Raw genomic sequence first — 25,199 nt, forward strand, 5'->3', positions numbered from 1 at the left:
TCCACTCCCCCCACAGCAACACTCTCTCCCATCATTATGACACATCCACTGCACCTGGCAAGTACATCTCCGGGCACCACTGCACCCCATAGTCAATGGTCCACATCATAGCCCACACTCTCCCGTGCTCCATCCAATGGGCCCTGGGGGGATCTACAATGTCCTGTAGTTGTCCGTGAAGCACCACCCAGGACAACTCCAAGTCCCGAAAACGCCTCCCCATCTCATCTCTTCCTCCCATTCCCTGCACCAGCAGCCACCATGGCCACCCTTCCCACACCAATGCCACATTTTCTCTGTGGACATTGGATTGGTTGTGTCCATTGCACATCTATGTCAAGAGGCGGCTTAGATTCCACATGGATACTGGATGCAATCCTCCTGCTTTCAGTTGTAGGCACTCTTGGCTCACTGGTGTGGTGGTTGACCTTCTTCAACTCCATGTTAGCTGAGTGGGGTAAGTCCAATAAATCAGAGTGTAGGAGCCGAAGTCTGGTTGAGGCTCAGGGCCTGGCTATCATATTGTCAGTCCAGAGATTCAAATCCCCTAAATATATCTTAAACACCAACTACAATTCCAGCAAAGTAGCATGAAAGTCTTGTGAAAAGAGATCCCCTCTGAGTCCAGTTCCATCACGCAGAAACACCAGCTCCGAAGAAGGGCCATCTGACATGGCAGTGAACCCCATCTGCCATGACCATAGAACCCATGGTCTCTTAATCCCTCAAAAGAACCAGTACCTGGGGTTGTATCTACTTTATCTGTCTCTTAGACTCTGCTCAGGTGTGCATAAGGGCATTCCTTCTGACAACCTCCAGACTCTTTTTTAGAGACTCATACTCATATAAACTCATTTCTCCTTTCATTTCCCCCTTACATTAGGTCAAACAGCATTTTAAAGTCATGTTATTATATGTAGAAAGGGATATTCTGCTGATCCGCATTGAACCTTTAATTCAAGGTCATTTTCTAGTTGCATCTTCAGCTGGTATTTGGTAGTGATCCCTCAGTGCCAGGGAGGCTCATCCCCGGGTGTCATGTCCCACGCTGGGAGGAATGCACTGCATCTACATGCTGAGTTTGGCTTCGAGACTGGCCACATTTGAGTAACATGAAGGCTGTCAGGAGGAAACTCCCAGGCACAGTGCTGCTCTAGGCCTTGTTCTTATTTCAGGCATATAGGCTCACAAGCATAGTCATTAGTATCAGGGGCCCACTGTTGGACCCTCATTCCTTCCTGGTTCTTACCGTTGCACCTGGGGGACTGCCACTGCTCCCCTAGGGACCACGACAGAGCCCCCCCGGCCAGCTTTTTTTAAAAAGATTTATTTATTTCTCTCCCTTCCCTTCCTGCCCCCCCCCCCCCCCGTTGTCTGCTCTCTGTGTCCATTTGCTGTGTGCTCTTCTTTGTCTGCTTGCATTCTCATCAGGTGGCACTAGGGATCTGTGTCTCTTTTTGTTGCGTCATCTTGTGTCAGCTCTCCGTTTGTGCGGTGCCATTCCTGGGCAGGCTGTGGTTTCACGCGGGGTGGCTCTCCTTATGGGGGTGCTCTCCTTGCGCGTGGGACTCCCCTATGCAGGGGACACCCCTGCGTGGCACAGCACTCCTTGCGTGCATTAGCACTGCGCGTGGGCCAGCTCCACACGGGTCAAGGGGGCCCGGGGTTTGAACCCTGGACCTCCCATGTGGTAGGTGGATGCTCTATCTGTTGGACCAAATCTGCTTCCTCCAGCAGCTTTAAATGCTGGCACTTTTCGAATCCACAGAGGACATATCTTGGACTTTTACATTTTAAGTGAATTCGGTAAATTTTAAAACCCTCATGTGGTTTCTGCGTCACACGGTCAGGAATGACTCCTTGCCTGTGTTCGGCTGACGGCGTGGGAAACCCGCTGCGGCAGGGAGGGATGTGCAGTTCCTCGGGGTACCAGGAGGGCGGCGCCCCTCCCCGCCCATGGCCCAGGCCATTTGCAGCCCGAGCGGGCAGCCCAGGGGGCCGGCAGGTCAGCCCGTCTCACCGCCCGCTCCCTCTTGCTGGAACTGAAGACTTCCTTTCACGCCAGCCTTGCCGCCCGCAAGGCGGAGTGACCGCGCGTCCTGCTCTCCCTTTGCCAGGACCCCCTCCCCAGAGCCGGGCCTCCCCGTGGCTCCCCCGGTCACTTCTCCACCCTTGGCCGAAGGAAGAAACCCGGAAGATTCCAGAGCCGAAGAAATAGAGGAAGCAACGGCGGCGCCTTCGTTGGGAGGTAAAACTCTTTTGTGAGTGCATGGGGTGTAGGGTTCATGGGGCACGGAGTTTGTGGGCGCAGGGTTCATGGGTGTGGTGTTTGGGGGTGTGGTGTTTGGGGTGTGATGTTTGGGGGTGCAGGGTTCAAGGGATGCGATGTTTGGGGTGGGGATTGGGGGGTGTAGCGCAGAGGAGTTGGCTGGCAGCCACAGATACACTCTCCTGGCTGAGCCACAAGAGCTGTGGGGCAGAGCTGTGCTCTGGGCCCATTTTCTGGCGCTTGGGGGTTTGGGGGCGACTCCACTGCTGGGTGCTGCTGCCGCTCCCTCGGCTGGGGGGCTGCAGGAGGCCCAGAGTTTCGCTTGGAGGGGAGGAGGTGACCTGGAGCACGGGCCCTCCCCAGGTCGCACCTGGGGTTGTGCCCTTCTCTCGTGGAGTCAAGGGGACCCTGCAGCTCTGCCGGCCCCGGGGCTGTGGGCTGCCAGAGGCACAGGGCTCGTCAGAAGGGACACGCGTACCTGACTGTCGGAGCTGCCTCTTGCTGCGTAACAAATCCACCCTGATGTAGACGTTTGCAGCAGTGCCCTGATGCCCCAGTTCTGGGGGTACAAGTCCAAGGAGAGCCTCACAGGCTGGAATCGGGGTGTCACAGGGCCATGCTCCTTTCAGGGGTTCTGGGGATCGGTTTCCCTGCTCGTCCAGGTTGGTGGCAGAATTCAGCGCCATGGGCTGCGGGACGAGCCCCGGTTCCTTGTGCCTCTCCGCCAGCTTCCTGGGCTGCCCCCACCCCGGGGCGCGTGCTCCCTGCGTCGCCTCCAAAGCTGGTGTCCTCCTGGCACGGTGGCTCCCGCTGCCCCGTCTGCCTCGACCCTCGGCCTTCAGGGCCCACCTGCACACGCCAGGTATCCTGCCGTGCCGTCCACCAATGGTGACCCCGTTCGGCCCACGGGCCCCTCAGCAGGGCCAGGGCCAGCCGTGCCTCAGCAGCAGGGAAGGGGCGTCCAGCGAGAACTCTGTCTCCCATACTCGAGCAGGAGGTGGAAGTGAGAGCGGGGCCGTTTAGAGACGCACCGGGCGCTCCTCTCAGCTACTGAAACGGCGCTAGCGCGGCCGACTTACAAACGACCCAGCGGGAGGCCGCTGAGCTGGCGCCCGGGCCGCGTTCCCGTTTCCGGCGCCTCCCTTCTGTTTCTAAGGCCACAAGGCGCTCTGGGCCTCTGGGGGCACGGCCAGCTGGCAGAGCGGCCAGCGCTCGTGATCAGGGCAAGGGACGCTCGTCCCACCCTGGCGGTGGGACCCTCGGCCCTCCGTCCCTGTCGGCCTGGCTGGGGCCGTGGGGCTTGGGCCATCAGGAGGCCTTGCATGGCCGGGGTCTGCTGGGACTCGGTTCTTTTTTGCTTGTGTGTCTTTGTTTTGTTGATTTTAGGGGAAATCAGCATACAATGAATTGCAGGTCTTCTAGGCGTACAGGTTGATAAGCCTTGCTGTGTGTGCACACCCCACGAAACCGCTGCACTACGAGAGTGACGCTTCCCTCCCCCAAGAGAGTCCTCGTGCCCTTTTGTCACCCTCCCCCTGCCCCCCACCCCAAGACAGACAGTGCGTCTGTCACTGTTAGGTGGCATTTCCAGCTTCCCCTGTAACTGGAATCAGAGATTGAGCCCGGCTTCTTCCTGCAGCGTCCCCATGTTGAGACGCGACCCTGTGTGTGTTTTCCCTCGCGTGGGTGTAGCACATATGTTCTCATGTCGCCTGTTCAGGGACACTTAAGCTATTGCCCATGAAACGCTGTGGACGCGCTAGCACGTCTCCGTACAGGCATGTGCGTTCACGTCTCTCACGTACGTGGCTGGCGCGGAGTGGCTGGAGCGCGCGGCACCGTCTGTGGAGCTTTTTTATTTTTATTTATTTATTTACTTTTTAAAGATTTATTTATTTATTTAATTCCCCTCCCCTCCCCTGGTTGTCTGTTTTCTGTGTCCTTTTGCTGCATCTTGTTTCTTTGTCCGCTTCTGTTGTCGTCAGCGGCACGGGAAGTGTGGGCGGCGCCATTCCTGGGCAGGCTGCTCCCTCCTTCGCGCTGGGCGGCTCTCCTTATGGGTGCACTCCTTGCGCGTGGGGCTCCCCTACGCGGGGGACACCCCTGCATGGCAGGGCGCTCCTTGCACGCATCAGCACTGCGCATGGGCCAGCTCCACACGGGTCAAGGAGGCCTGGGGTTTGAACCGCGGACCTCCCATGTGGTAGACGGACGCCTTAACCACTGGGCCAAAGTCCGTTTCCCTGTGGAGCTTTTTTAGACGGCCGCACTTCTCCAGAGCAGCTGCGCCACCTCGCCGTCGCGCCCTGAGTTCCACTTCCACCTCCTCGCCGGGCCGCCCGGCGGCACTGCGTGGCATCTGCCCAACGCCTGGCGGGCTTCTGAGGCGGGCGTTGCTCTTCTCACGGCGTTTCGAGAGCTCTTCACATGCTCTGGGGGCAAGTCCCTGTTCAGGGCGTGCTCTGCGCACCTCTTCTCCCGACGCCTGGTCTCTGCTCTCTTGACGGCGCGTTTAGGGTCACTCGTTTACTTCTGATGAGTCCAGCGTATGAGTCTATTCTTGGATGGGCCGTGCTTCTGGTGTCCTAGCTAAGAACTCTTTACCCCGCCCACATCACAAAGGTTTTCTCCCGTTTCCTTCTAGGCGTCTTAGAGCTTCAGGTTTCACATTTAGGTCCAGGATTCATTTCGAGGTAATTTTTGTGTGTGGTGTGAGGCTGAGACAAGTTCCTTTTTCTGCTTATACATGCGCTTTTCTGCGAAGGCTGTCCTTTCCCACGGCCTGCCTCGGCTGGACAGCAGGGGTCCACGTGGGTGGTCACGGGCTGGACTTGAGCCCTGTCCCAGTGGTCTGTTTGTCCGTCCCTACAACACCTCAAGCCTCGGCCCTTTTATAGCGCGTCTCGGTGGGTCATGCCGTCCCCGCGCCGTTCCGCCTTCTCACGGGCGTCCTGGCCCTTCTGTGTCCTCCGCGTGTCCCCGTGACCTCCAAGTGGTTTGTGGGTTTCCATGGGCCTTGGTCTCTAAGTCCACCTGGTACGCGCTGGCGTCTTGGAACGGTCTTCAGGGCCAGGAGCACAGCCCTCTCCGCCTGTGTCGTCTTCTCTGACCTCTTGACCACAGTCCTCCTCTTGCCAAGTAGACCCCTAGGTGACCCGTTGCTCAGCTGCTGGAGCGGCCTTGCAGCTCCCGTTCTGGTCGTCTGTGGCTCGTGGGTGGACGCACAGTGGGCCGTGGACACAGCTGATCCCGCAGCTTCTGTGGCTCGTGGGTGGACGCACAGTGGTCCGTGGACACAGCTGATCCTGCAGCATCTGGCTCGTGGGTGGATGCACAGTGGGCCGTGGACACAGCTGATCCCGCAGCCTCTGTGGCTCGTGGGTGGACGCACAGTGGGCCGTGGGACACAGCTGATCCCGCAGCCTCTGGGAGCCTCTCCCCGGGGTAGAAGCCTCGGGTTCCGCTGACGCCGCTCGGCTCCCCTCGGGGTGGCCCATCCCCGCCCGGCCTGGGATCTCCCTCCCGGCAGTAACCTGGGCACGGGGGGCTGCTTGGCCTCCGCCCTCAGGGCCCCTCCCCTCCCCTGCCTGCAGCTGCCATCTCACGGATTTGGTCACTTCCGTTAGTTTTGGGCAGAAGGGCGAACCCAGCCCGTCCCTCCAAAGTGTCCTCGGTGAGACTGAGCCGCAGGTGCCCGGTGCTGATTTTCGGGGGTCTCGGGTTTCTGGAGCCGGCTGCTCCCGCACTCCGCGCTGGCCTGGTCTTCTTAGCAGCCACCATTCCCTGGTCCCTAAGGGGCCACCCTGCGACGGCGCCGAGCTAGAGCGGGGGGTGGCGGAGGCACGGGCAAGGGCCACGCCCTCCCAGAGCAGTCAGCACGCGGCCGGCAGCCCAGCCGCTCCCCAGGACGGCGCCCGCTCGGCCTGCCCCGGCCCACCAGAGGGGCCCCTCCTGCGCCTGCGCGTCGGCACCACCACAGGCCCCGAGCCCCGACTCGCCCCCTGAGCCCCTGCCCGGCCCGTGAGCTCCCTGCCCGGCCCGTGAGCTCCTGCCCAGCCCGTGAGCCCACACTCATCCCCTGAGCTCATCCCAAACCCACCCCATCCCCTGAGCCCCCCGTCCCCTGCGTCCCTGCCTATCCCCTGAGCCCCCCGTCCCCTGAGCCCCCCGTCCCCTGCGTCCCTGCCCGTCCCCTGAGCCCCGGGTCCCCTGACCCTGCCCGTCCTGGGTGGACCCTCCCCTGAGGCTCATGAGCTCGGGGGCCGTGCTGGGGGAAGACCAGGCCTCTCCAGGGGGGAGCACCGCATGCGAGGGTTCGGGACCCCCGAGGGCATAGCTTGGGGTGTCTGGGCGGGGCGTGAGCCGGCCCCCAGCGCCGAGAACCCCAGGACCCTGCCCGGCCGTGTCCCCCGTGGGCCCAGCGAGGCCCCAGGTGGTCTCCACCCCCAGAGGGCCTGGCGCCTCTGCCTCAAGCTCTTGCCTCCTGCGCCGTCCTCTGCTCACGCCCACCCCACTGAGGCCACTTCCTGCGCGAAAACCGTCCCAGCGAGGTTAGACCCGAGCCTGCGCAGCCCAGGCCTCGGGTGTGCTGTGCTGCCCCCTAGTGGCCGGGGGACACCGCATCTGGGCTCCTGGCCGCCTGGGACCCCGAGACCTGCAGCTGGGCGACCCCGAGACCTGCAGCCGGGAGATCCCGAGACCTGCAGCCGGGGGACCCCGAGATCTGCAGCCGGGAGATCCCGAGACCTGCAGCCAGGGGACCCCGAGATCTGCAGCCAGGCACCCTGAGACCTGCAGCTGGGGGACCCCAAGACCTGCAGCCAGTAGATCCCGAGACCTGCAGCCGGGAGATCCCGAGACCTGCAGCTGGGGGACCCCGAGACCTGCACCTGGGGGACCCCGAGACCTGCAGACCTGCGGCCAGGGACCCCGGGACCTGCAGCTGGGGGACCCCTTGACCTGCAGCGGGGGGTGGGGGCAGCCGTCACTGTGGGCTGGGGAGCCCTGAGGCACTGGCCGCAGGCGCCGGGCTGGACGGTGCTCCACTTTGTTCTGCGCCCTGAGCTGCGGGCAGAAGGGGGGCGGGGCTGGTCAGCGCCCTGGTCAGCGCCTTTCCAGGGCCGTCTGGCGGCCAAGCTCAGCCAGCTCGAGGTCAGGACCCTGCAGGGCAGACTCTGGTGGCCCCAACTGAGGGGCAAAAGTTCCCCCAGAAAAGGGAGTGTTCAGAAGCCCCCTAGAAGAGTGGGGCATCCCAAACCGCGTCCGTCGTGCCTCCCGCCTGTGGAGCCGGCGCTGTTGGAGGAAAGGTTGTTTGAGGACAAGGGGGCCACGAAGAATGCAAGACTCAGCGGGTTCAGCAAAGGAGAGAAAGTGCGAGAGGGGAGGGGAGAGGGGGGAGGGGGGAGGAGAGGGGGAGAGAGGGAGGGAGGGGGGAGAGGAGGAGGGGGAGGAGGGGGACCTAGAAGGAGGGGGGGAGGGAGGGAGAGGAATAAAAGGAGGGGAGGGGAGAGGGCAGTAGGAGGGGGGAGAGAGGAAGAGGGGGAGAGGAGGGGGGCCTAGAAGGAGAGGGGGGGGAGGGGAGGGGGACCTAGAAGGAGGAGGAGAGGGAGGAAGGGAGGGGAGGGGGGAGGGGAGGGAGTGGAGGGGGACCTAGAAGGGGGAGGGGAGGGGGACGTAGATGGAGGGGGGAAGGAGGGAGGGGAATAAAAGGAGGGGAGGGAAGAAAGGAATGGGAGAAAAGAGGAAAGGGAAATAGGGAGGGGGGAGAGGAGGGAGGGAGGGAGGGAGGGGAGAGGGCAGTAGAAGGGGGGAGAGAGGAGGGGGACCTAGAAGGAGGGGAGAGGGAGGGGCGAGGAGCGGTGCCCCCAAGGGGGCAGTGCAGATGCCCGTTGTGTGACTCGTGTAGAATTTCTGTGGGTTTTCAACTTTTAAAGAAGTTCAGAGGGAAAAAAGGAAAAGAGTGATGAGTGATGAGAAGGCATTTTGGACGGGCCAGGAGTTCATGGTGTCTGGAAGCCAGGAAGAATCTTCCGGAAGGTTTTGTCAGCCATATTGGAGATGGTGGCGCCCCAAGACAGGAGTGGCTTGAGGGCAGATCGGTGCCTCGCTTAGACTCACGCACCCATTTACCGCCAATTTCAGGTTCCCCCACACGGGCTGCTCCTGCTGCCCCCCCCAACACACACCTGTCGGACCACCTGCTTCAGGAGCGCAGCTTGGGGCTCGGGCCTCCCCGTGCCCGGTGGGCCCCAGGCCAGCACCGGGGGGACGGGGCCGCCTCCCTGGGGAAGGGGCAGCACCGGGTCTGACAGCAGCCCCCCCCCCCCAGCTCAGACGCCTCCTGGTGCCGTGCACAGAGGGCCGGGCGGCGCAGGGCCTGCAGATGCAGACGTCGTGGCCATGTGGGACGGAAGCACCCGGAAACCTGGAGGTGGCGTGGAAGAGGTGAGGCCCCCGTGCCCTGACCCTGGCCCCTGGGCCACGGTGGCCTGAGAACCGGAGCTCCCTGGCCCTCGGCGGGCGCGGCAGACGCTGGCGTCCACAGCTGGGCTCCTGCGCCAGCCCCGCGCTGGGCGTGTCATCGGCCCCATGTGGGCAGGTGAGGGGGCCGCAGGGCAGAGCCTGGGGGCACCGCGGCCCTCTTTTCCCCAGCTGTGCCCCGTCTCTGCTCCTAGGACCCGCCCAGGCTGAGCTCGCCAGGCCCGAAGGGGCAGAAGGGGGAGCCGGGCGCCCAGGGCCTGCCTGGCCCCGTCGGTCCCCAGGGCCCCCCGGGCCCGGCCGTGCGCAGCCCCGACAGCGCCCACACGCAGCCCGTCCCCGGGCCCCAGGGGCCCCCCGGACCTGCTGGACCACCAGGGAAGGATGGACTCCCGGGACGGGACGGTCAGCCGGTGAGTGCGCATGCCCGAGGTCAGGCCTGGCCGGCCCAGAGTGGGGGTCTCGGGTGGGAGGGGCAGGGTGCGGCTGATGGGGATGCCAGGACCAGTGCAGGCCCCGGAGGCCCGGACCGTGTCCCCGCACCAGCCCGGTGTCCCCCGGGCACGAGCGGGAAGGCTTGGGAGACTGCACCCACGCTTCGGGGCTGGTTTGCGCCACGCGATACGGGGGAGGGAAAGGAGAATGCGAGGGTCTCTGGGCTGAGGGTCTCTGGGCTGCGCGCGCTCGGGAGGCGGGGTCTCGGGAGGGGCGGGTCGTTTCCACACTGACTGCTCTCGCCCTTGCAGGGGGATCCCGGTGAAGACGGAAGGCCGGTAGGTGGGCTCCTTCTCCTCACGCTCTCGCGGCGTTCGCGCCAGCCCCTGCGGCGCTTTCACCACGACCCGCTTTTTAAACTTCACGTAGGAAGGATATTTCAAACTGAAAAGCAATTTAGGAAATTATATGTCTAACTGTTGATAGCATTGAGAGATTGAGACTAATTAAGAGAAAAAAAAAGAAGTAGAAGGGAGAGCTTCCAAACCCTTAGAGCAAAAACTACGTGAGGCAGAAAACCTGGCAGTTGGAGGAGGGGGCGGTACACAGTGAAGAAGCAGCAGGACAAGTGCAGTTACCCGAAGTCACAATAAATGTGAGCGTTTTCTGGGGCACTTAGTTTGGATTTTTAAAAATTGGTGAACACTATTTCCAAGAAACTAAGCATATAAAATGGTATAGTAAGGATGCAAACAAAGGTTTGGGACACAGTATCACAGGCAAATGGGAGCACAAAAGGAGAAGGGGGCATTGCAACCTAAATTCTAGGCGCAGCTGATCCAAGCAGAAGACGCTCGAGCAGGGCAGGAAGCGCGTTCCGTGGCGACGACACAACCACTCACGAACCTCTTTGCACCCGACAACAAAGCTGCTCGATAAGGCTGCGCCGACGGGGCCTGCGGACGTTCCCTGGCCCTCAGTCAGGGCGGGGGCGTCAGACCTCCGGGCCAGTGTGTGCGAGCACGTGTCCGTGAGCGTGCGTGTGTGTTCCAGGCCGTGTGCGTGGTACAAGTACATGAATGGCGTGTACACATGCGTGGGAGTGCCCATGTGTGTGCTTAGGTAGATTCCAACGCCTCGATCCACAAGCTTCCTCTGCTAGGTCATGTGAGAATTTTGTGTTCAGGCCCGTGTGGGACATTCAGAAACGCTGACCGTCACTTAGGCCACGAGGGCCTCCCAGCCACTTACGCAGCGCGGCAAAGGGGCCGGCACGTTCTCCGTGCAGTGCTCCCCACGACACTCACGAGCACACATGCCTGCACAGACGAGCGCCCACCGTTGGGCGGGGACGCGGGGGTCCTGTGCTGTCGGCGTCGGTGCCGTGGACGCCCCGGCTCTGACCCGCTGCCTGTGGGCGCGGCTCCGGGCTGTTCCGTGCTGCCGGTGGGCTTTGGCCCTGTGAGGAGGGGCCGGGGCACGGAGACTGCATGCCGGCCGCTGCGGTGGCGACAGACAGGCCTTTTCCGGCTCTTTGTCTTCCAGGGCAACGTCGGGCCTCAGGGCTTCCCAGGGACCCCAGGCGACGCGGGCCCCAAGGGCGAGAAGGTGAGGCCCCCCTCGGCGGGACGGGGCCCTGATCCCGTCTCCCTGCCCTGAGTGACGGGCTTGTCTCCTGTTCCCAGGGGGACCCCGGGGTCGGGCCCAGAGGACCCCCAGGACCACCAGGGCCGCCGGGACCCTCCGTGCGACATGACCGGCTGGTGAGTCCCGCCCTGGCCTCCTCCCTACGGGGCTGCCCGCCTCCCCGGCCGGGAGGGCCGTGAGCTACTCTGCACTGCACCCTAAGGCCAGGCACGAGGTTTCAGGGTGCTGTCACCCACAAACGTGGGGGCACCCCCAGGAGAGGCAGCTCCCACCCTCGAGGCCCGGGCAGGGGCGGGGGGCGTCCTGAGCCGTGGGCAGGACCCGTGGGCTCTGGCTGGTCGCGGTGGGAGCCCAGGCCGGGCCTGGTGGTGTGGCCGCTCTGCACGCCCAGCCCCCCTAACAGCCCCCCGGCTCCCCCCTCAGACCTTCATCGACATGGAGGGGTCCGGCCTTGGCGGCGACCTGGAGAGCCTCAGGGTGAGCCCCGGCAGGGACAGCGCGGTGCCTGCGCTCCTGCTTCACGTGCCCGCGGGGGTCCGCGCAGCTCCGCCTGTCTCGCGGGGACCCCGGGCTGACGAGGCCGCTTGGGGGCGGGGGCCGCCGCTCGGCGGGGCTGCATAACCCTGACATCCGTTTCCACGTCCAGGGGCCGCGAGGCTTCCCCGGCCCCCCCGGGCCCCCTGGTGTCCCCGGCCTGCCCGGCGAGCCCGGCCGCTTCGGGGTGAACAGCTCGGACACCCCAGGACCTGCAGGCCTGCCCGGCGTGCCTGGCCGGGACGGGGTCCCCGGGCTCCCCGGCCCCCCGGTAAGTCCTGCTCCGCCCCCGCCCCCTGCGCCCCTGCCCACGGCAGGGCCTGTCAGCCCAGAGGCGGGCGAGGGCGCCAGGGGATCCTGCCCATTCCTGCCGCGCCGTCCACGAGGCGTGGGACAGCCTGAGCGCACAGAGCCCGGCTCCCGGGCCGCTGACCATGCGGTGTGCTGCCCCCGGCCTTCGGGGTCTCCCATGGAAAGGCGTGGCCCTCGGTTCAGTGGCCCCACGGGGTCTCCCTGGGCTCACAAGGGTCTGGGGGTGGGGGGTATAAAAGACGGCGAGCCGAGGTCCTCGCCAGGACCCGGATGGGCCGGGGATTGCTGAGGGGCCTGTGTTGGGCAAACTCTCTTCAGGGAGCCCCCCTGCCCCACACACCGCCTGCCCCTGCCCTCTGCCCCCACTGGGCAGTGCCCCAGCGCCCGCCCTCCCCGCCCCCAGCCCCAAGGGGCTCCCAGCGCCGTTTGCGGTGGCCTGCGCGGCTGACCCCGTCACGGCACCGTGGGCCCAGCTCGGGGCGCAGCGGGAGGCTCCCTGGAGAAGCCCGAGGAGGCAGGAAGGGCAACCCAGCTCCGCCCACGGCCGCAGAGCCCCCGCCCTCACGGCGGCCGCCGCCTCCACGCTGGCCCGCTGCCCTCCACGCCCCACGGTGACGGGCAGCTCAAAACCACCTGCCGCGGGTGCACCCCGGCCACACGTGGCCTGGCGCTGGCCGACGGGCAAAGCGCTCCCCGGCCCTTGCTCTGCTCACCGCAAGGCGCGTCTCGGCAGCTCCGGCCTCTCCGGCCCCACTCGCTCTTCTCTCCCCCAGGGGCCCCCGGGGCCTCCAGGAAAAGAGGGACGGCGAGGAGAAGGCGGCCCGAAGGGAGACCGCGTAAGTCGCTCCCAGCGTCCAGGGGGCCGGGGCCGGCTGGGGGGCTCGGACTGGGCGGTGGGCGGCTGCCAGCACTGCCGTCAGCCAGGGCCACCACTGGGCCTGCACGGGGGACACTGGCCTGGCCGCATTTCCGCAATGCCGGCCCGTCACTTGCTCGGACCTTGTATGCCGCCGGCCGGCCGGGTGGGGCCCATCGTCCGAGCAGGGCCAGGTGGGTCTTTGGCCGGCCTGGGTGCTCGTCAGTGGTCCCTGGACTGCGCAGGACGGCACAGTGGAGCCAGGAGAGGGGCCGAGGGACCCGGGGCGGGGGGCGCTGCCTCGCCCAGCAGCGTGGCGGAGGCGCGGGGGCTCCTGGTTACGTCCGAGGCGCCCTCCCCGGCTCCCCCCGGCACCCTCCGGTCACACGCCCTTCTCTGTCCCACAGGGTGGAGCCGGCGCCCCAGGACCGAAGGTTCGCACCGAGCCACCCTCGTGCCGCTCCTCCGCCAGGAGCCCGAGTGCGGCGGGCCGACATCCTCCACCCTGGGTCCCCACTTTTCAGGGGGGGACGGCCGCAGGCTTGACCCGGAGAGCACTCCTGGTCATCTGCAGCTCCGGGGCAGGCACCGGGCATGCTCGGACTAGCACGGGGGCCACTGGCTCAGGACATACTTGAATTAGCACAGGGACTGCTGGCCTGGGGCACACTCAGATTAGCACCGGGGCCGCTGGCGCCCAGGAGGGGCAGTGGAGGCCAGGCTCCTTCTCGAGTCGGGGTGGGGTCTGCCCGGAGGCTGCTCGGGCCCCTCCAGCACAGGCTGACCCCTGCTGTGTCACGGCTCCGAGGCTCATCCTGGGAACCCCAAACTGGGGCCCCTGTTCCGGTGGAATCCCCCCTCGGGTCCGAGGCCATGGCCGGGGCAGCCGGCTCCCTGGGCTTGGGTGGGCTTCGTGGGCTGGGGCGTGGTGGCCGCCCTCCCCAGGGCCCCACCCCTGCGTGGGTGGGGGGTGGGGGCCGCCAGAACCCCCGCCACGCGGGGCCGAGCGGCGGGGACAGCCTCCAGCGTGGCTGCGGCCGTGGCTGGGGGCGCCAGGACACCCGAGGGGAGAAGTGGGTGAGGACGAGGCCAGAGTGGGATTGGAAAGGGGTTGGGTGGCCCAGAAGGCCTGAGGAGAGGGGCGCGTGTCCACCTGTCCAGAGGCGTACGTACGTGCACACGAGAGCACACGAGCCGCACTCGTGAGCACAAGGGTTAGGGACAAGGGGTTTTTACTCGAGGTTCAAAATGAGAGAAAAGGCCGAAGCTGGAAAAATGTTCAATATTGAGATGGGATTACCAAGAGATTTTTAAAAACCAAGCTGCTTATAGGGACCTGCTAAGGTCAGGCTGAGGGTCTTAGGATAAGAGGGTCGTTCCCAGGAGAGCCGGCCCTCGGCCCCTGGGGGATGCTGGGCACGTCCACACCCCGGGAAGCAAAGGGGGCCGCAGCGCAGGGCGTGACCCGGGACGCCTCCGAGCTACCGGGTGGACGAGGAGCTGCCTCGGTGGGGCGCTCGGAGAGCGGCTGGGGCCACAGTGGGCGATGGGGAAGGGCAAAGGCCCCCGGGGAGGGCGGCCTAGCGGGCAGGGTGTTGGGAGCGGCGGGCCGGAGGGGGCCGTGGGGGGTGGGTGGAGCGGAGGGGCCCCAAGGGGCGGCGCCTGCCTGCTGGGGACCGCCAGGCCCCCGCCGCCCCCATCTCGCTCAGCCCCCCGAGCCCGTGAGATCCCCGCCACCCTCCTGGCCTGAGCCGGGACCCTTGCCACGGTCCCCGCCCCGGCTGGCTGTCCCCCCAGGGTCCCTCGCTTCTGCGGAGGGCCGGGCCACGCCCCGGTCGGCCTTGGGCTGGACTGCAGCCCCTGCCCCCTGCCCCAGGGGCCTCCCACCTGTCGAGGTGGCGCGCGGCGGTGCGCTGGATGCCCGGAGCTGAGCGCCTGCCTCCCGCTATGACCCCCACTCTAAGGGGGGTCTATCGCAGGAAGACGCGGGTCCCGGAGCTCCCTGGGTGCTGGCTGCTCCTCGGGCGGCAGGCCGCGGTGGGCGTCCACAGCTGGCATGGGCATCGGGATGACTGCTCTCCTCCCCGCCTTCCGCAGGGGAGCCAGGGAGACCCCGGCCCCGTCGGCTTTCCTGGGGAGACCGGCCTGGTAGGAGCCCCAGGACCAGCTGGACCACCGGGACCCCCCGGACCCCCCGGGCCACCAGGCCCCAGATTCGCCGCAGGATTTGTGAGTAGCCTGCTGCCTCCCAGGGCCTGGCCCGCTGCGGTGCCCCCCAGCCAACCCCCACGCGCCCTGCCATGGTGGCCCCCGGCCCACCCCACGCGCCCCGCCGTGGCGCCCCCCGGCCGACCCCCATGCGCCCCGCCAGTTTCCCCCCCCAATAGGCCGTGCGTCTGTGCATCTGTGCCGGCCAGCGGGACGGCTTGGCCCGGTTCTGGGCTCGGTCTCTGCCGTCACCCCCGTGGCCCTGACCACGCTCCGGGCGGCGCCAGGTCAGGACGAGGTGGCCGAGCGCCTAACCCTGCCTTCTCTTCTCGGAGCCCCCATGCCCACTGCTGCCGTCCCTGTGGGCTGACGCTGCCCGAGGAGCCCCACGGCCCCTGAAGCAAACGCCATCCTGCGGGCTAGGGCTGGTGAACCCACGTGGGCCAGACCCCTGTCCATCAAGGGTGGCCCCCCGGCTCATCCCTGCACTGCACAGACCAGACCCCTGTCCACTGAGGGCCGCCCCCAGCTCGTCCCTACGCTCGCAGGGCCTCCCCCTGCAGGACGGCCGCTCTCTGCGCCGAGGCCCGGGGGAGCGCCTCACCCACCTGGGGCGGCACCCCGCGCGGACCCGAGCGTCTGTCTCTGTCTCTCCAGGATGACATGGAAGGCTCCGGGGGACCCTTCTGGACCGCCCAGGGCGCCGATGGACCGCAGGTACTGCCCGCGGCTGCTGAGCACGGGATGGGCACGGACCCCGCAGAACCAGCGTGGCCCCCGCATCCTCCCGGGGCTCCCGGGGCTGAGACACAGTCGGGGGGACAAGGCGTCCCCAAGTCCAGCCGTGGAGATGCACACGGCAGGCGGGCCCGAGAGACTGGCCTTTCCGGGGCAATCATCGCCTTGCGCCTCCCGTTCAGAGGCACGGCTCGCTCTCACCTGGTAGATCTGGGTTCAGTGACAGTGTGGGTGCCCTGCAAAGTCCCCCCTGCGCTGCTCTGGGCGTGCGCCGACGAGGGCCAGGGCCGACAGCCAAGAGAGCCAGGGTAGCCGTGCGAGGGCTGTCTGGGGCGCCGGGCAGCTCCACGTCCCTCCCTCCTGCTCCACACCGATGCCCAGCCCACCCAGAGGCCAGCCCAAGGGGACGCCAGGAGGGACGTCCCCTCCCCGCCCACGAGCCCGGCCCCGCCCCGGGTGCGAGATCCTGGCAGGGGCACCCCCTGCACTGGCCACGCAGGCCCAGGGCCGTCCAGGCTTCACATGGCTTTTATGAGAATAATTCCTAGCATGCTAGGGTATTAGCCAAATGGGGTATTGAGGCAAGTGCTAGAAATCTCCTGGCTTTTTCACAGGGTATTTATTTGGGGTAGGAGCCTACAGATACCAGGCCATAAAGCATAAGTTACTTCCCTCCCCAAAGTCCATTTCCACGTGTTGGAGCAAGATGGCTGCGACGTCTGCAGGGTTCAGGCTTCCTGGGTTCCTCTCTTTCCAAGGCTCGTTTCTCTCTGGGCTCAGCTCCTCTGTTTCCTCCACAAGGCCAGCTGTGGACTAGGAGGCTCTCCAGGCTCTGTCTCTCCACAAGGCCCCTGTACTGTCGGGTGAACACGTACTCTCCCCCGGGGCTTGAGGCTCTGGCTCGCCTGCTCTGCTCCTCTGTGCTCACTTCCTGGGCTCCAGCTCAAAGCTCGAGCATCAGGACTCCAGCCGACCCTCCTGCCGTGTCATTTCCTCTGAGTCCCCACTCGCCAAGGGGCAGGGACTCAGCATCCTATGAGACGGCCAGTCCAAGCCCTAGTCACAATGTAGCCCAGAGGAAAAGACCAGCGTACAAACAACCCAGTGTTTCTTTCCGGAAGCCACCCATAACGTCCGCCCGCTCCAGCTGGGGTAACGCCACGTTCTTTAGGGGTTGACCATCCTAACTTGCTGCGGGAGCTGCGCAGCCTCAGGCCATGAGAGGACCTGAGGCCTGAGCCCCTCCGGGGGCTGCGGGCAGAGGGTCCGAGCCCACCCACCGCCATGGGCTCTGGAATCGTGTCAGTGACTCCAGAGCCCCTGGAGGCAGCCGGCCGCCCCGACCCCAGGCGTCAGTTGGTCTCTAGCCCCCAGCTTACCACGGCCCGTGGGCCACAGGGAGCAGCCACTTCCACCGAAAGGGCACGCTGGCCGGCGGCTTTTAATCCGGCCGCGGGGACGCACCTCGTGCTCCGGGGCGCTAACGAGCACAAGGCCTCGGCCGCTGCGGGTGGTTCTCTCGCAGGCCCCCGGGCAGGGGCAGGGCTGGCATCAGCCCCCGGGCGGGCGCGCCGAGCAGACTTCTGCGGGGTCCCTGGTGAGCTGGCTCTCGCTGAGCCCACCCTTCAGCTCTCAGGGGGCCCCCTCCCGTGGGATAAAAGCGTCCCTGCAGCGTGCCACCGTGCGCCCCGGTGCCTGCGGCTGCAGACGTCACCGCCTGCCTTTCCTGCCCCCACAGGGACAGCCCGGCCAGCCTGGACTCAAGGTCAGTGGGCAGCGGGCGTGCCGCACGGGGTCAGGGCGGCAGGGATCGCCTGTGCCTCTGCTCACAACAGCGGCACATCTCGCCAGAGAAAATCTGCAAGTGCCAAAAAGGCCAGAGGGGGTTAAAGGGCACGACCCCCTTCCTGGGCCCCTCCTGGACCCCCTCAAGGGGACGCATCGGGGGTCCTGGTTTCAGACATCTGCAGGGTCTTAGCTGACACGGGCACAGGGTGGGCTTGGGAAGGGGCCCGAGACCCTGGGAGCGTCTCTGTGGGGCTGCGGCCGGGCCCCTCCCCCCATCTGCTCCCCCTGCCTGGAGGCGACACCCCCTCCTGGCAGGAAACCACCTGGGGGTTTGCTCCCGAGTGGAGGGGACGGAGGGCTCCAGCCCGAGTCGGTCACTCAGCTTCCGGAACAGTCCAGCCGGGGCCCCGAGGGGGCGCAGCTTGTGGACAGTGGGGCTGCGGGGCTGACCCCAGAGCGGCCCCCTGACCTGGGCCGGGGCGGAGGGAGAGGAGCCCCTCCCCGGGCGTGGCCTGGCCCTGCGCCCCTCACGGAGCCCCCTTACCCTCCTCAGGGGGACCCCGGGACGGCTGGGCCCCCAGGGGCCAAGGTAAGAGCCTTCTGGGGTTCAGGGCGGGGCTGGGGCCCGTGGCAGCCCCCTGCGCCCTTCCCCCGTGTCTCGAGTCTGTCTCGGCCCCGCTGTGGTTGTGCAGTTTAAGAACCCCGTCTCCAGCCCCTGCTGGCTCGGCCCCCCACCCCGTGGGCCTAGACACGCTGCCGTCCCCCACCTGCCCTCCCCCCCTCACCTGCCCTCCCCCCGTCACTTGCCTGCCCGCCCCCACCCCGTGGATCACCAGGCCTGAGCGGCCCTTGTGGGGGGCCCAGGCAGGGCCTTCCCCGGGAACCGAGGCTCTTGGGGGGGCCGGCGTGGCGGGGGCTGACCTGGGTGCTCTGACCACCCACCTCAGGGAGAAGTCGGCGAGGACGGGCCTGCGGGGTTGCCAGGCCTCCCGGGCACAGAGGGTGCGGCGGGGCCTCCGGTGAGTGGCCGGGGCTCAGGGCCGCTGGGGGGTGGGTCCCGGGTGCCAGGCCCCTCCCCGCTGCCCCGCCCCAGGAGCCGTCACAAGAGAGCTGGCACCAGCCCGCGGGGTCCACAGAGCCAGTCCAGGGGTTGCCCGAGGGGCCTGGCCCCCAGCGGTCAGGGGGCCGTGCACGAAGGACCCTCCCCGTCCCTGGTCAGAGCCGGCCCTTGGCCAGAGTCTCGCGCTTTTCCTGCCGTGACGAGTCGTCCCCTCCTCTTCACAGGGACCCAAAGGAGATAAAGGGAGCCCGGGAGAGAAGGTGGGTGTCCATGGGACTGCGGGGGGCTGCGGCAGGCGGGAACTCGGGAGGGAGGGCAATGGGAGCGCAGACTGGGGGGACTGGGGGCAGGCTGGGGGCGACTGTGGGGAGGGCGGGTTGGGGAGGCGGGCTGTGGGGTTGTGGGGGACAGGCTGTGGGGGCTGTGGGGGAGTGGGCTGTGGGGGGGCAGGCTGTGGGGGACTGTGGGGAGGGCAGGCTGGGGGGACTGGGGGGCAGGCTGTGGGGGAGCAGACTGGGGGGGTGGGCTATGGGGGCAGGCTGGGGGGGCTGTGGGGGAGCAGGCTGGGGAAGTGGGCTATGGGGGGTGGGCTGGGGGAGTAGGCTGTGGGGGCTGTGGGGGAGCAGGCTGGCGGGGTGGGCTATGGGGGGCAGGCTGGGAGGGCTGTGGGGGAGCAGGCTGGGGAAGTGGGCTATGGGGGGCAGGCTGGGGGGACTGGGGAGCCACTGTGGGAGGGCCATGTGGAAGCAGGCTGGGGGTACAGACTAGGGGGGGCAGGCTGTGGGGGCTGTGGGGAGGGCAGGCTGGAGGGCAGGCTGGGGGTGGGGGCTGGTGCTTGTAATTCCTGGGGCGCCCTTCTCCACAGAAGGGGTGGCTCTGGGGCTGGGGTGGGGGTGCAGGGTCCCCCTCGGAGCTGCCCTCTGGGTGGCCTCGAGCCCGCTGTCCCCAGCCTGGGGCCCCTCCTCACAACTGTGGGCCCAGGGCCCCGTCCACGTCCCGGGGGGCCATACCCCATGAAAGGGAGCACCAACGCGGCTTTCTCTTCCAGGGCAGCCCAGGGGTGGACGGCGTGGGGCAGCCTGGCCTCCCGGGGCTCCCTGGACCCCCGGGGCCTGTCGTCTACCTGTCGGACCAGGAGGTGAGGACCCCGATATGGGGCCCTGGCTCCAGCGGGGGGGGGGGGTGAGGGCCCTCGGCCAGGGCCTGGGCAGTTCATGGGGCAGCCCCCTCCCCTCTCTCCCTCCCCCCTACTCCCCTGCCTCATCCCCTCTCCCTCCCCTCCCCTCCCTTCCCCCCTGCCTCATCCCCTCCGTCCTCCTCCCCTTCCTTCTCTCCCTTCTCCCTCTCTGCCTCCTCATCCCTGAGGCACAGCTGCCAGCAGCGCGTTCCGCGTGTCCCGTGGCACTGCAGCCCCAGATGCACGCGGCCCGCCCCCTGCACGGCAGAGAAGGCGCAGGCCTGCGACGCGCCCGCCTCTCAGGCAGGAAGCTGGGCCCCGGGCTCCGGGGCCCCGGCCGGCCGGCAGCAGTGCGCTGGCGGCTCCCACCCCGCTCTCCCGGCCGCGGGCAGGGCTGCCGCTTGGGGCCGGCCCCTGGGCCTCGAGTCCCAGCTCCTGCGTGCCGCCGTGGAAGCCGACACGTGCCGTGGCTGCCGGCCGTGCTGTTCCCCACGAGGACCGAGGAGCTGGTGCAGGCGGCGCCGCCTCCGCGTGGGGGCTCAGCGCGCGCAAGCATCCAGGCACTTTGAATGAGAGCGGGGGCCTCCGAGCCCACGGGGGCAGGGGCTGCGGTCCTCGGGACGCTTCGTGGGACGGGGGCCTGCCCGGTCACGGGGGTCTGCCCGGTCACGGGGGCCCTTGCACGGGGGCCATGGCCCAGTCACGGGGGCCGTGACCCCAGTGAGCTGCAGAGCAGAGGAGCCGGCCTCCCCTGGCAGCACGCGAGGGGCCGGAAACCAGAAAGCAGGCAGGCTCCTGGGCAGGTGCTCTCTGCCGTTGTAACTGCTGATCCTGTTTGCAGTTGAAGGTCCATGTTAAGTGTAGCTTCCCCTTTTCTTTGTTTGCTTTTTGGCCGGCTTGCTGACAGAAGGTACTTGCCAGTGTGCCAGGGCCCGAGGTACGTGCCGTATCTAAGAAACGCTCTGGGACGGGGGTCTCGGGTGCAGGCCGCGCGGCGTCCGGTCTGAACAGCTGCCTGTGGGTCTGGCCTGCCTGGCTGGGCCCTCACTCCAGAGCTGACACTGCCCTTTCCCCACAGGGCAGGCCGGGCTATGCAGGCTTCCCCGTGAGTAGCTGCGGGGCCACCGCCACTCCCTGGGGTGGGGGGGCAGATGGGGAGATGGTGGGAGATGGTGGGAGATGGGGGGAGGTGGTGGGGAGTGGTGGGGGGTGGTGGGAGGTGGGAGGAGATGGGGAGATGGTGGGAGATGGTGGGAGATGGGGAGAAGGTGGGAGGTGGGGGCGGTGGGAGGTGGGGTGGAGGTGGTAGGGAAAGTGGGGGGTGGGGGGAGGTGGTACAAGATGGGGAGATGGTGGGAGATGATAGGGGGTGTTGGGTGGTGGGAGATGGTGGGGAGGCGGTGGGGGGTGCTGGGAGGCAGTGGGAGATGGTGGGAGATGGGGAGAAGGTGGGAGGTGGGGGCGGGCAGCAGTGGCTGGGACGGGTCCTCGGAGCTGTGGGGGCTGGGCCACTCGGGGCCTCACTCCGGCCTGGTCTCCTTCCCAGGGGCCGGCTGGGCCAAAGGGCGACCTAGGCTCCAGAGGCGAGCCGGGCTTCCCTGGACAGAAGGTAGGGTACCCAGAAGGTGGGGACCCCAGAAGGTGGGGACCCCAGAAGGCGGGCGCTCCCCGTGGAACCTCCCACCCCCGCTCCGCGGCCGCTGCCCGTGCCGAGCGAAGTGGACGGGCCCTGATGGCACCCGGCAGAGCCCGGCAGGGACCCGGGAGCCCCCCACGGCCTGTCAGGGGGGCCGAGACCTGGGCTGCACGCAGAGGCTGGTTCTGACTCGGGGTCGCTTCCCTGCCCGTGACCCCGATGGCGGGAGCCGCAGGGCCCCGGGGTGGGTCGTGGACGGGCTCCCGGGAAGGGCCCGCACCGGGCGCGGAGCAGGGGGCGTGCTGCGTGAAGCTCGCGGCGCTGACCGCAGGCTGTGCCATTCCAGGGGGAGAAGGGCGAGCCGGGAGCCACGCTCGGCGCCCACGGCGGAGTCCTGGCCCCCGCCCAGAAAGGAGCCAAGGTGAGGGCTGCGCGGCCTCACGTTGGGGCCGCGCCCTGGCCGACACTCCTGCAGGGCTCTAGAACCTTCCGTGGCATCAGAGCTCTCCTGCCCTCCCCCTCGTCCACGGCCTTCCCGGTCCTGTGCCCTGGTCCCCGCCCCCGGCAGGCGGCAGCACAGGCAGGCCCTGGGGGTCTGGAGGGCTGGACCTGGGCCCCCCAAGGCCCCTGAGCACATCCCCGTGATTCGTCTCCTCCCTGGTGGGCCCAGCGGCCTCGGCCCTGAAGGAGGGGTCGGGTGGGCAGGGGGGCGAGAAGCCCCAGCGCATGCCTCATGGGGCCGGCCCGGAGGGCAGGCGGGGGCGCGGGGGGGGGGCTCGGCCCCCGACACCGATAAGCATTCTGGTCCCTGCAGGGAGAGCCAGGCTTCCGAGGACCCCCTGTGAGTATGCCCGGCACGCGCTGGGGTGTCTGGGGGGTGCACAGACTGGGCTGACGATGCGGGTCCACGGGCGCCAGTGCCGAGCTGGCATGTGGCTGCGGCGTCCAGAGGAGCCAGCACGAACGGGCCACTGGGAGCCAGAGGCGCCGCCAGCGCCGAGCGCGGGGGCTCTAGATGCGGCGTGGGGGGGCGGGTCAGGGTGGCCCCGGAACTCCGTGGTGGCCACGTGGCCGCCCCAGGCTCGTCCTGCCCTGGTCCCTCGTGGACAGGCGTGGCGCACGTGCAGGCAATCCCGTGCAGGCAATCCCGTGCGTGGGTGCCGTGTGCTGGCCCCTCGGGGGCGCACGTGGCCTTCGCGCAGGGGGCGCCGTCGGCCGTGGGGCTGCGGGTGCGGTGGGGAGGCTGCGGCCACGTGCCGGCTTGGGGTGCAGCGGCCCTGCCCGCCGTGGCCTCTGGCCCGCTCACCTGCACCGGCCCTTCTGTGACGCGGACGCGCGTTTGCCTGCAGGGTTCGTACGGCCGTCCTGGGCACAAGGGGGAGATCGGCTTCCCTGGACGGCCGGTAAGGAGCCTGGGGCCTGGGGTCAGCCTTCCCTGGGGCGGGGCCGCGGCTGGGGCTGGTGGTCAGCACGCAGCCCCCGCCGGGGAGCGATGGCTTGGTGCAGAGAGGACACTGGACCCCACCCCAGCCGACCGGCGGGATTGACCATTTGCGCCTCCCCCTGGAAGCCGAGCCGACGTCCTCAGGCCTCGGGGGGAAGAGAAGGCACAGGCCCCCTGCTGCGGGGTCGGCCGGCCAGGGGTGCCACGGGCAGGGGCAGCCCCTCTGCGGGGATGTGGGGCTGAGCAGGCCCCCCCTCACCGCACCGCAGGGTCGGCCCGGCGTGAACGGACTGAAAGGGGAGAAGGGGGAGCCCGGAGACTCCGGCGTTGGCGTCGGCATGCAGGTAAGTGTCTGGGGGGGCGGCGGCGGGGCTGTGGGGGTGGGGCTCGGCCAGGGCACCCGGAGCGGGCGCCAGGGTCTGCAGCGCAGCGGCTCCTCTTCTGGACACAAATGGGACAGGCCTACAGCCACGACGTCCGTGCTGCACCCCGTGACACGCGTGCACACAAACGCTGGTGCACACACACACCCCCGTCCACGGAACCAGGAGTCAGCCCGTTTTCCTCAGGGTGGGGCCGCTGCCGGGCGTGGACCCGCAGCCTGCCTGGACCCTGGGCCTGGCCCCCGCCCACAGCTCGCCCTTCGCCCAGCGCCGTGCTCTCACGGTGACTCGTGTTTCTTTCCGTAGTGTCCCAGGGTAAGACCGTTTCTAGTGGTTTCCTACTTAAGACACCTGTCACCAAGACTTAGGAGCTCGGCTTCTGGAGGCTCGAGCGGCCCCACGGGACACGGCCCCCGTGCACGGGGCAAGGCCCCCGCCTCCTTCCCTCAGCTGTCCCTTCCCCACGGCGCCACGCCCCAGCCTGCCAGATGCCCCGAGCACGCGTGTCCTGGCTGGGTGGGAAGACGTGGCTGTCCAGAAAGGAAACATTTCAGGCAATTCTCACTTTTGATTTCTTAATCGTGTTGTTTTCTGATCATCACCGTTTATTGCCAACCCAGGGTCACTTTGATTCCCACCTGTCATCTTCCAGAGCTTCCTGGCATTGACTGTAGTTAGGCCTTGACCCTCCCTGAGTGGATTTTGTGAAGGGTGGGAGGTCTGTGTCTACATCCACTTTCTTGCCTGTGGACGCCCAGTCGTTCCGGCACCATTTGTCGAAAGGGCGGTCCTTTCTCCACAGAATCGACGTCGTCCTTACACTAGGGACCAGTTGGCTCTATTGCGTGCGTCTGTTTTGCCCGTGGACCTACTTTCCTGTTTGCCATTCCCACACCCTCTGGTGTGTAGGAGTCAGTCCTTCCACTCCACTCAGCTTCAGGGTTGTGTTCGCTCTGCCTGCTCTTGGCCTTTGCATATGATCTTCAGAGTCAGTTTGTCCCCAGAATAATTGGCTGTGGTTTTGATTGAGATTGTGTCAGTCTATAGGTCAATTTGGGAAAAAGTGACATCTTAACAATATTGAGTGTCTCTCTCCTTGTACATGGAATATATCTGCTTATTTAGGTCTTCTTCAATTTCTCTGATCAGAGTTTTATAGTTTTTCTCATATTGATCTTGCATGTATCTTGCTGAATCTATACCTAAGTATTGTAATTTTGGTGTTAATGTAAATGGTATCGTTTTTAATTTTAAATTCCATGTATTCATTGCTGGCATAAAGGGAAGCAGTTGCCTTTTATCTCTTGATCTCGTACCTTTCAACCTTGCTGAAATTGCTGATTAGTTCCAGGTACTTTTTGTTGATTCTTTGGGATTTTCTACATGGACAACCTCATCATCTGTGAACAAAGAGTTTTATTTTTTCTCTCCAAGCAATACACATTTTACTTTCTCTATTCTTGTCTTTTTGCATTGGTTAGGACTTTAGTATGAGGCTGAATAAAAGTGGTGAGGGGAGGTGTACTTTTCTTGTCCCTGATCTTAGGGGGAAGTATCTGGTTTCTCTCCATTAAGTGTGATGTTAGCTGTAGGAGTTTTGTAGGTGTGCTTTATCAGTATTTTTTGTTGCTAAAGCAGATTAAATTACTTTTTCTCATTAGAAATGTGTCTCTATAGCTTGTAGGTAGGCAATCAACAAAAAAACTCTTCACTAAGCCCTCGTCAGGTGTCTTGATGGAAGAGGGACGGGCCTCTGCTGGGCTTTCACGTTGGCCTGGGAGCCCACCAGCTCCCGACAAGGGGGTCCCTTCCAGGGCTGACCTCAGCCAGACAGCTTGAGAAGTTACCCAGGACAGGTGGGAGCGCTGAAGGGAGCCTGGGGCCCTCAAGAGCGGCCTCCAGTTCCTGTAGCGGCTTTCACAGGACGGGCGTGTGTCCAGGGCTGCCCGCCTCTCGGGCTACATCCTGGGCACCTGGCAAGGCCCTCCCGGGGGGAACAAAAACCACATTTCGCATCTGGGACCTTGGTCCCACTCTTGAGCCTTCAGATCCCATGGTTTATTACTTGGAATAAACATGTTTTGAGGGTCAGTTCTTCCAGCGCTCTTTGTCCTTTAAATTAAACCCACACACAGAACCGAAGCCCTCTCAGCACGTGCCTCCTGGAGGTAACTTTTTAGCCTCAAACTGTGCTGAGCGCCGCCCGGGGTCTGCGGTCAACGAGCCCACAGCCGG

At 66.1% G+C, this 25,199-nt stretch overlaps 1 protein-coding gene across 1 annotated transcript in view; it reads left to right on the forward strand.

Moving 5' to 3' along the window:
- Nucleotides 1-25,199, forward strand: part of COL18A1 (collagen type XVIII alpha 1 chain) — a 183,013-nt gene that overhangs the window by 146,565 nt on the left and 11,249 nt on the right. Inside the window, exons 2-25 of the mRNA XM_071214500.1 lie at nt 2,118-2,248; nt 8,598-8,713; nt 8,944-9,159; nt 9,493-9,519; nt 10,727-10,789; nt 10,867-10,944; nt 11,252-11,305; nt 11,475-11,633; nt 12,448-12,510; nt 12,938-12,964; nt 14,628-14,759; nt 15,396-15,455; nt 17,215-17,241; nt 17,818-17,853; nt 18,212-18,283; nt 18,549-18,584; nt 19,373-19,462; nt 20,409-20,438; nt 20,580-20,606; nt 21,048-21,110; nt 21,484-21,558; nt 21,952-21,978; nt 22,487-22,540; nt 22,851-22,925. Coding sequence (XP_071070601.1) covers nt 2,118-2,248; nt 8,598-8,713; nt 8,944-9,159; nt 9,493-9,519; nt 10,727-10,789; nt 10,867-10,944; nt 11,252-11,305; nt 11,475-11,633; nt 12,448-12,510; nt 12,938-12,964; nt 14,628-14,759; nt 15,396-15,455; nt 17,215-17,241; nt 17,818-17,853; nt 18,212-18,283; nt 18,549-18,584; nt 19,373-19,462; nt 20,409-20,438; nt 20,580-20,606; nt 21,048-21,110; nt 21,484-21,558; nt 21,952-21,978; nt 22,487-22,540; nt 22,851-22,925 — 1,738 coding nt within the window. The remainder of the gene's footprint in view (nt 1-2,117; nt 2,249-8,597; nt 8,714-8,943; nt 9,160-9,492; nt 9,520-10,726; nt 10,790-10,866; nt 10,945-11,251; nt 11,306-11,474; nt 11,634-12,447; nt 12,511-12,937; nt 12,965-14,627; nt 14,760-15,395; nt 15,456-17,214; nt 17,242-17,817; nt 17,854-18,211; nt 18,284-18,548; nt 18,585-19,372; nt 19,463-20,408; nt 20,439-20,579; nt 20,607-21,047; nt 21,111-21,483; nt 21,559-21,951; nt 21,979-22,486; nt 22,541-22,850; nt 22,926-25,199) is intronic.

This window comes from Dasypus novemcinctus, chromosome 4, assembly GCF_030445035.2.
Source record: "Dasypus novemcinctus isolate mDasNov1 chromosome 4, mDasNov1.1.hap2, whole genome shotgun sequence".
Lineage (NCBI taxonomy): Eukaryota > Metazoa > Chordata > Mammalia > Cingulata > Dasypodidae > Dasypus > Dasypus novemcinctus.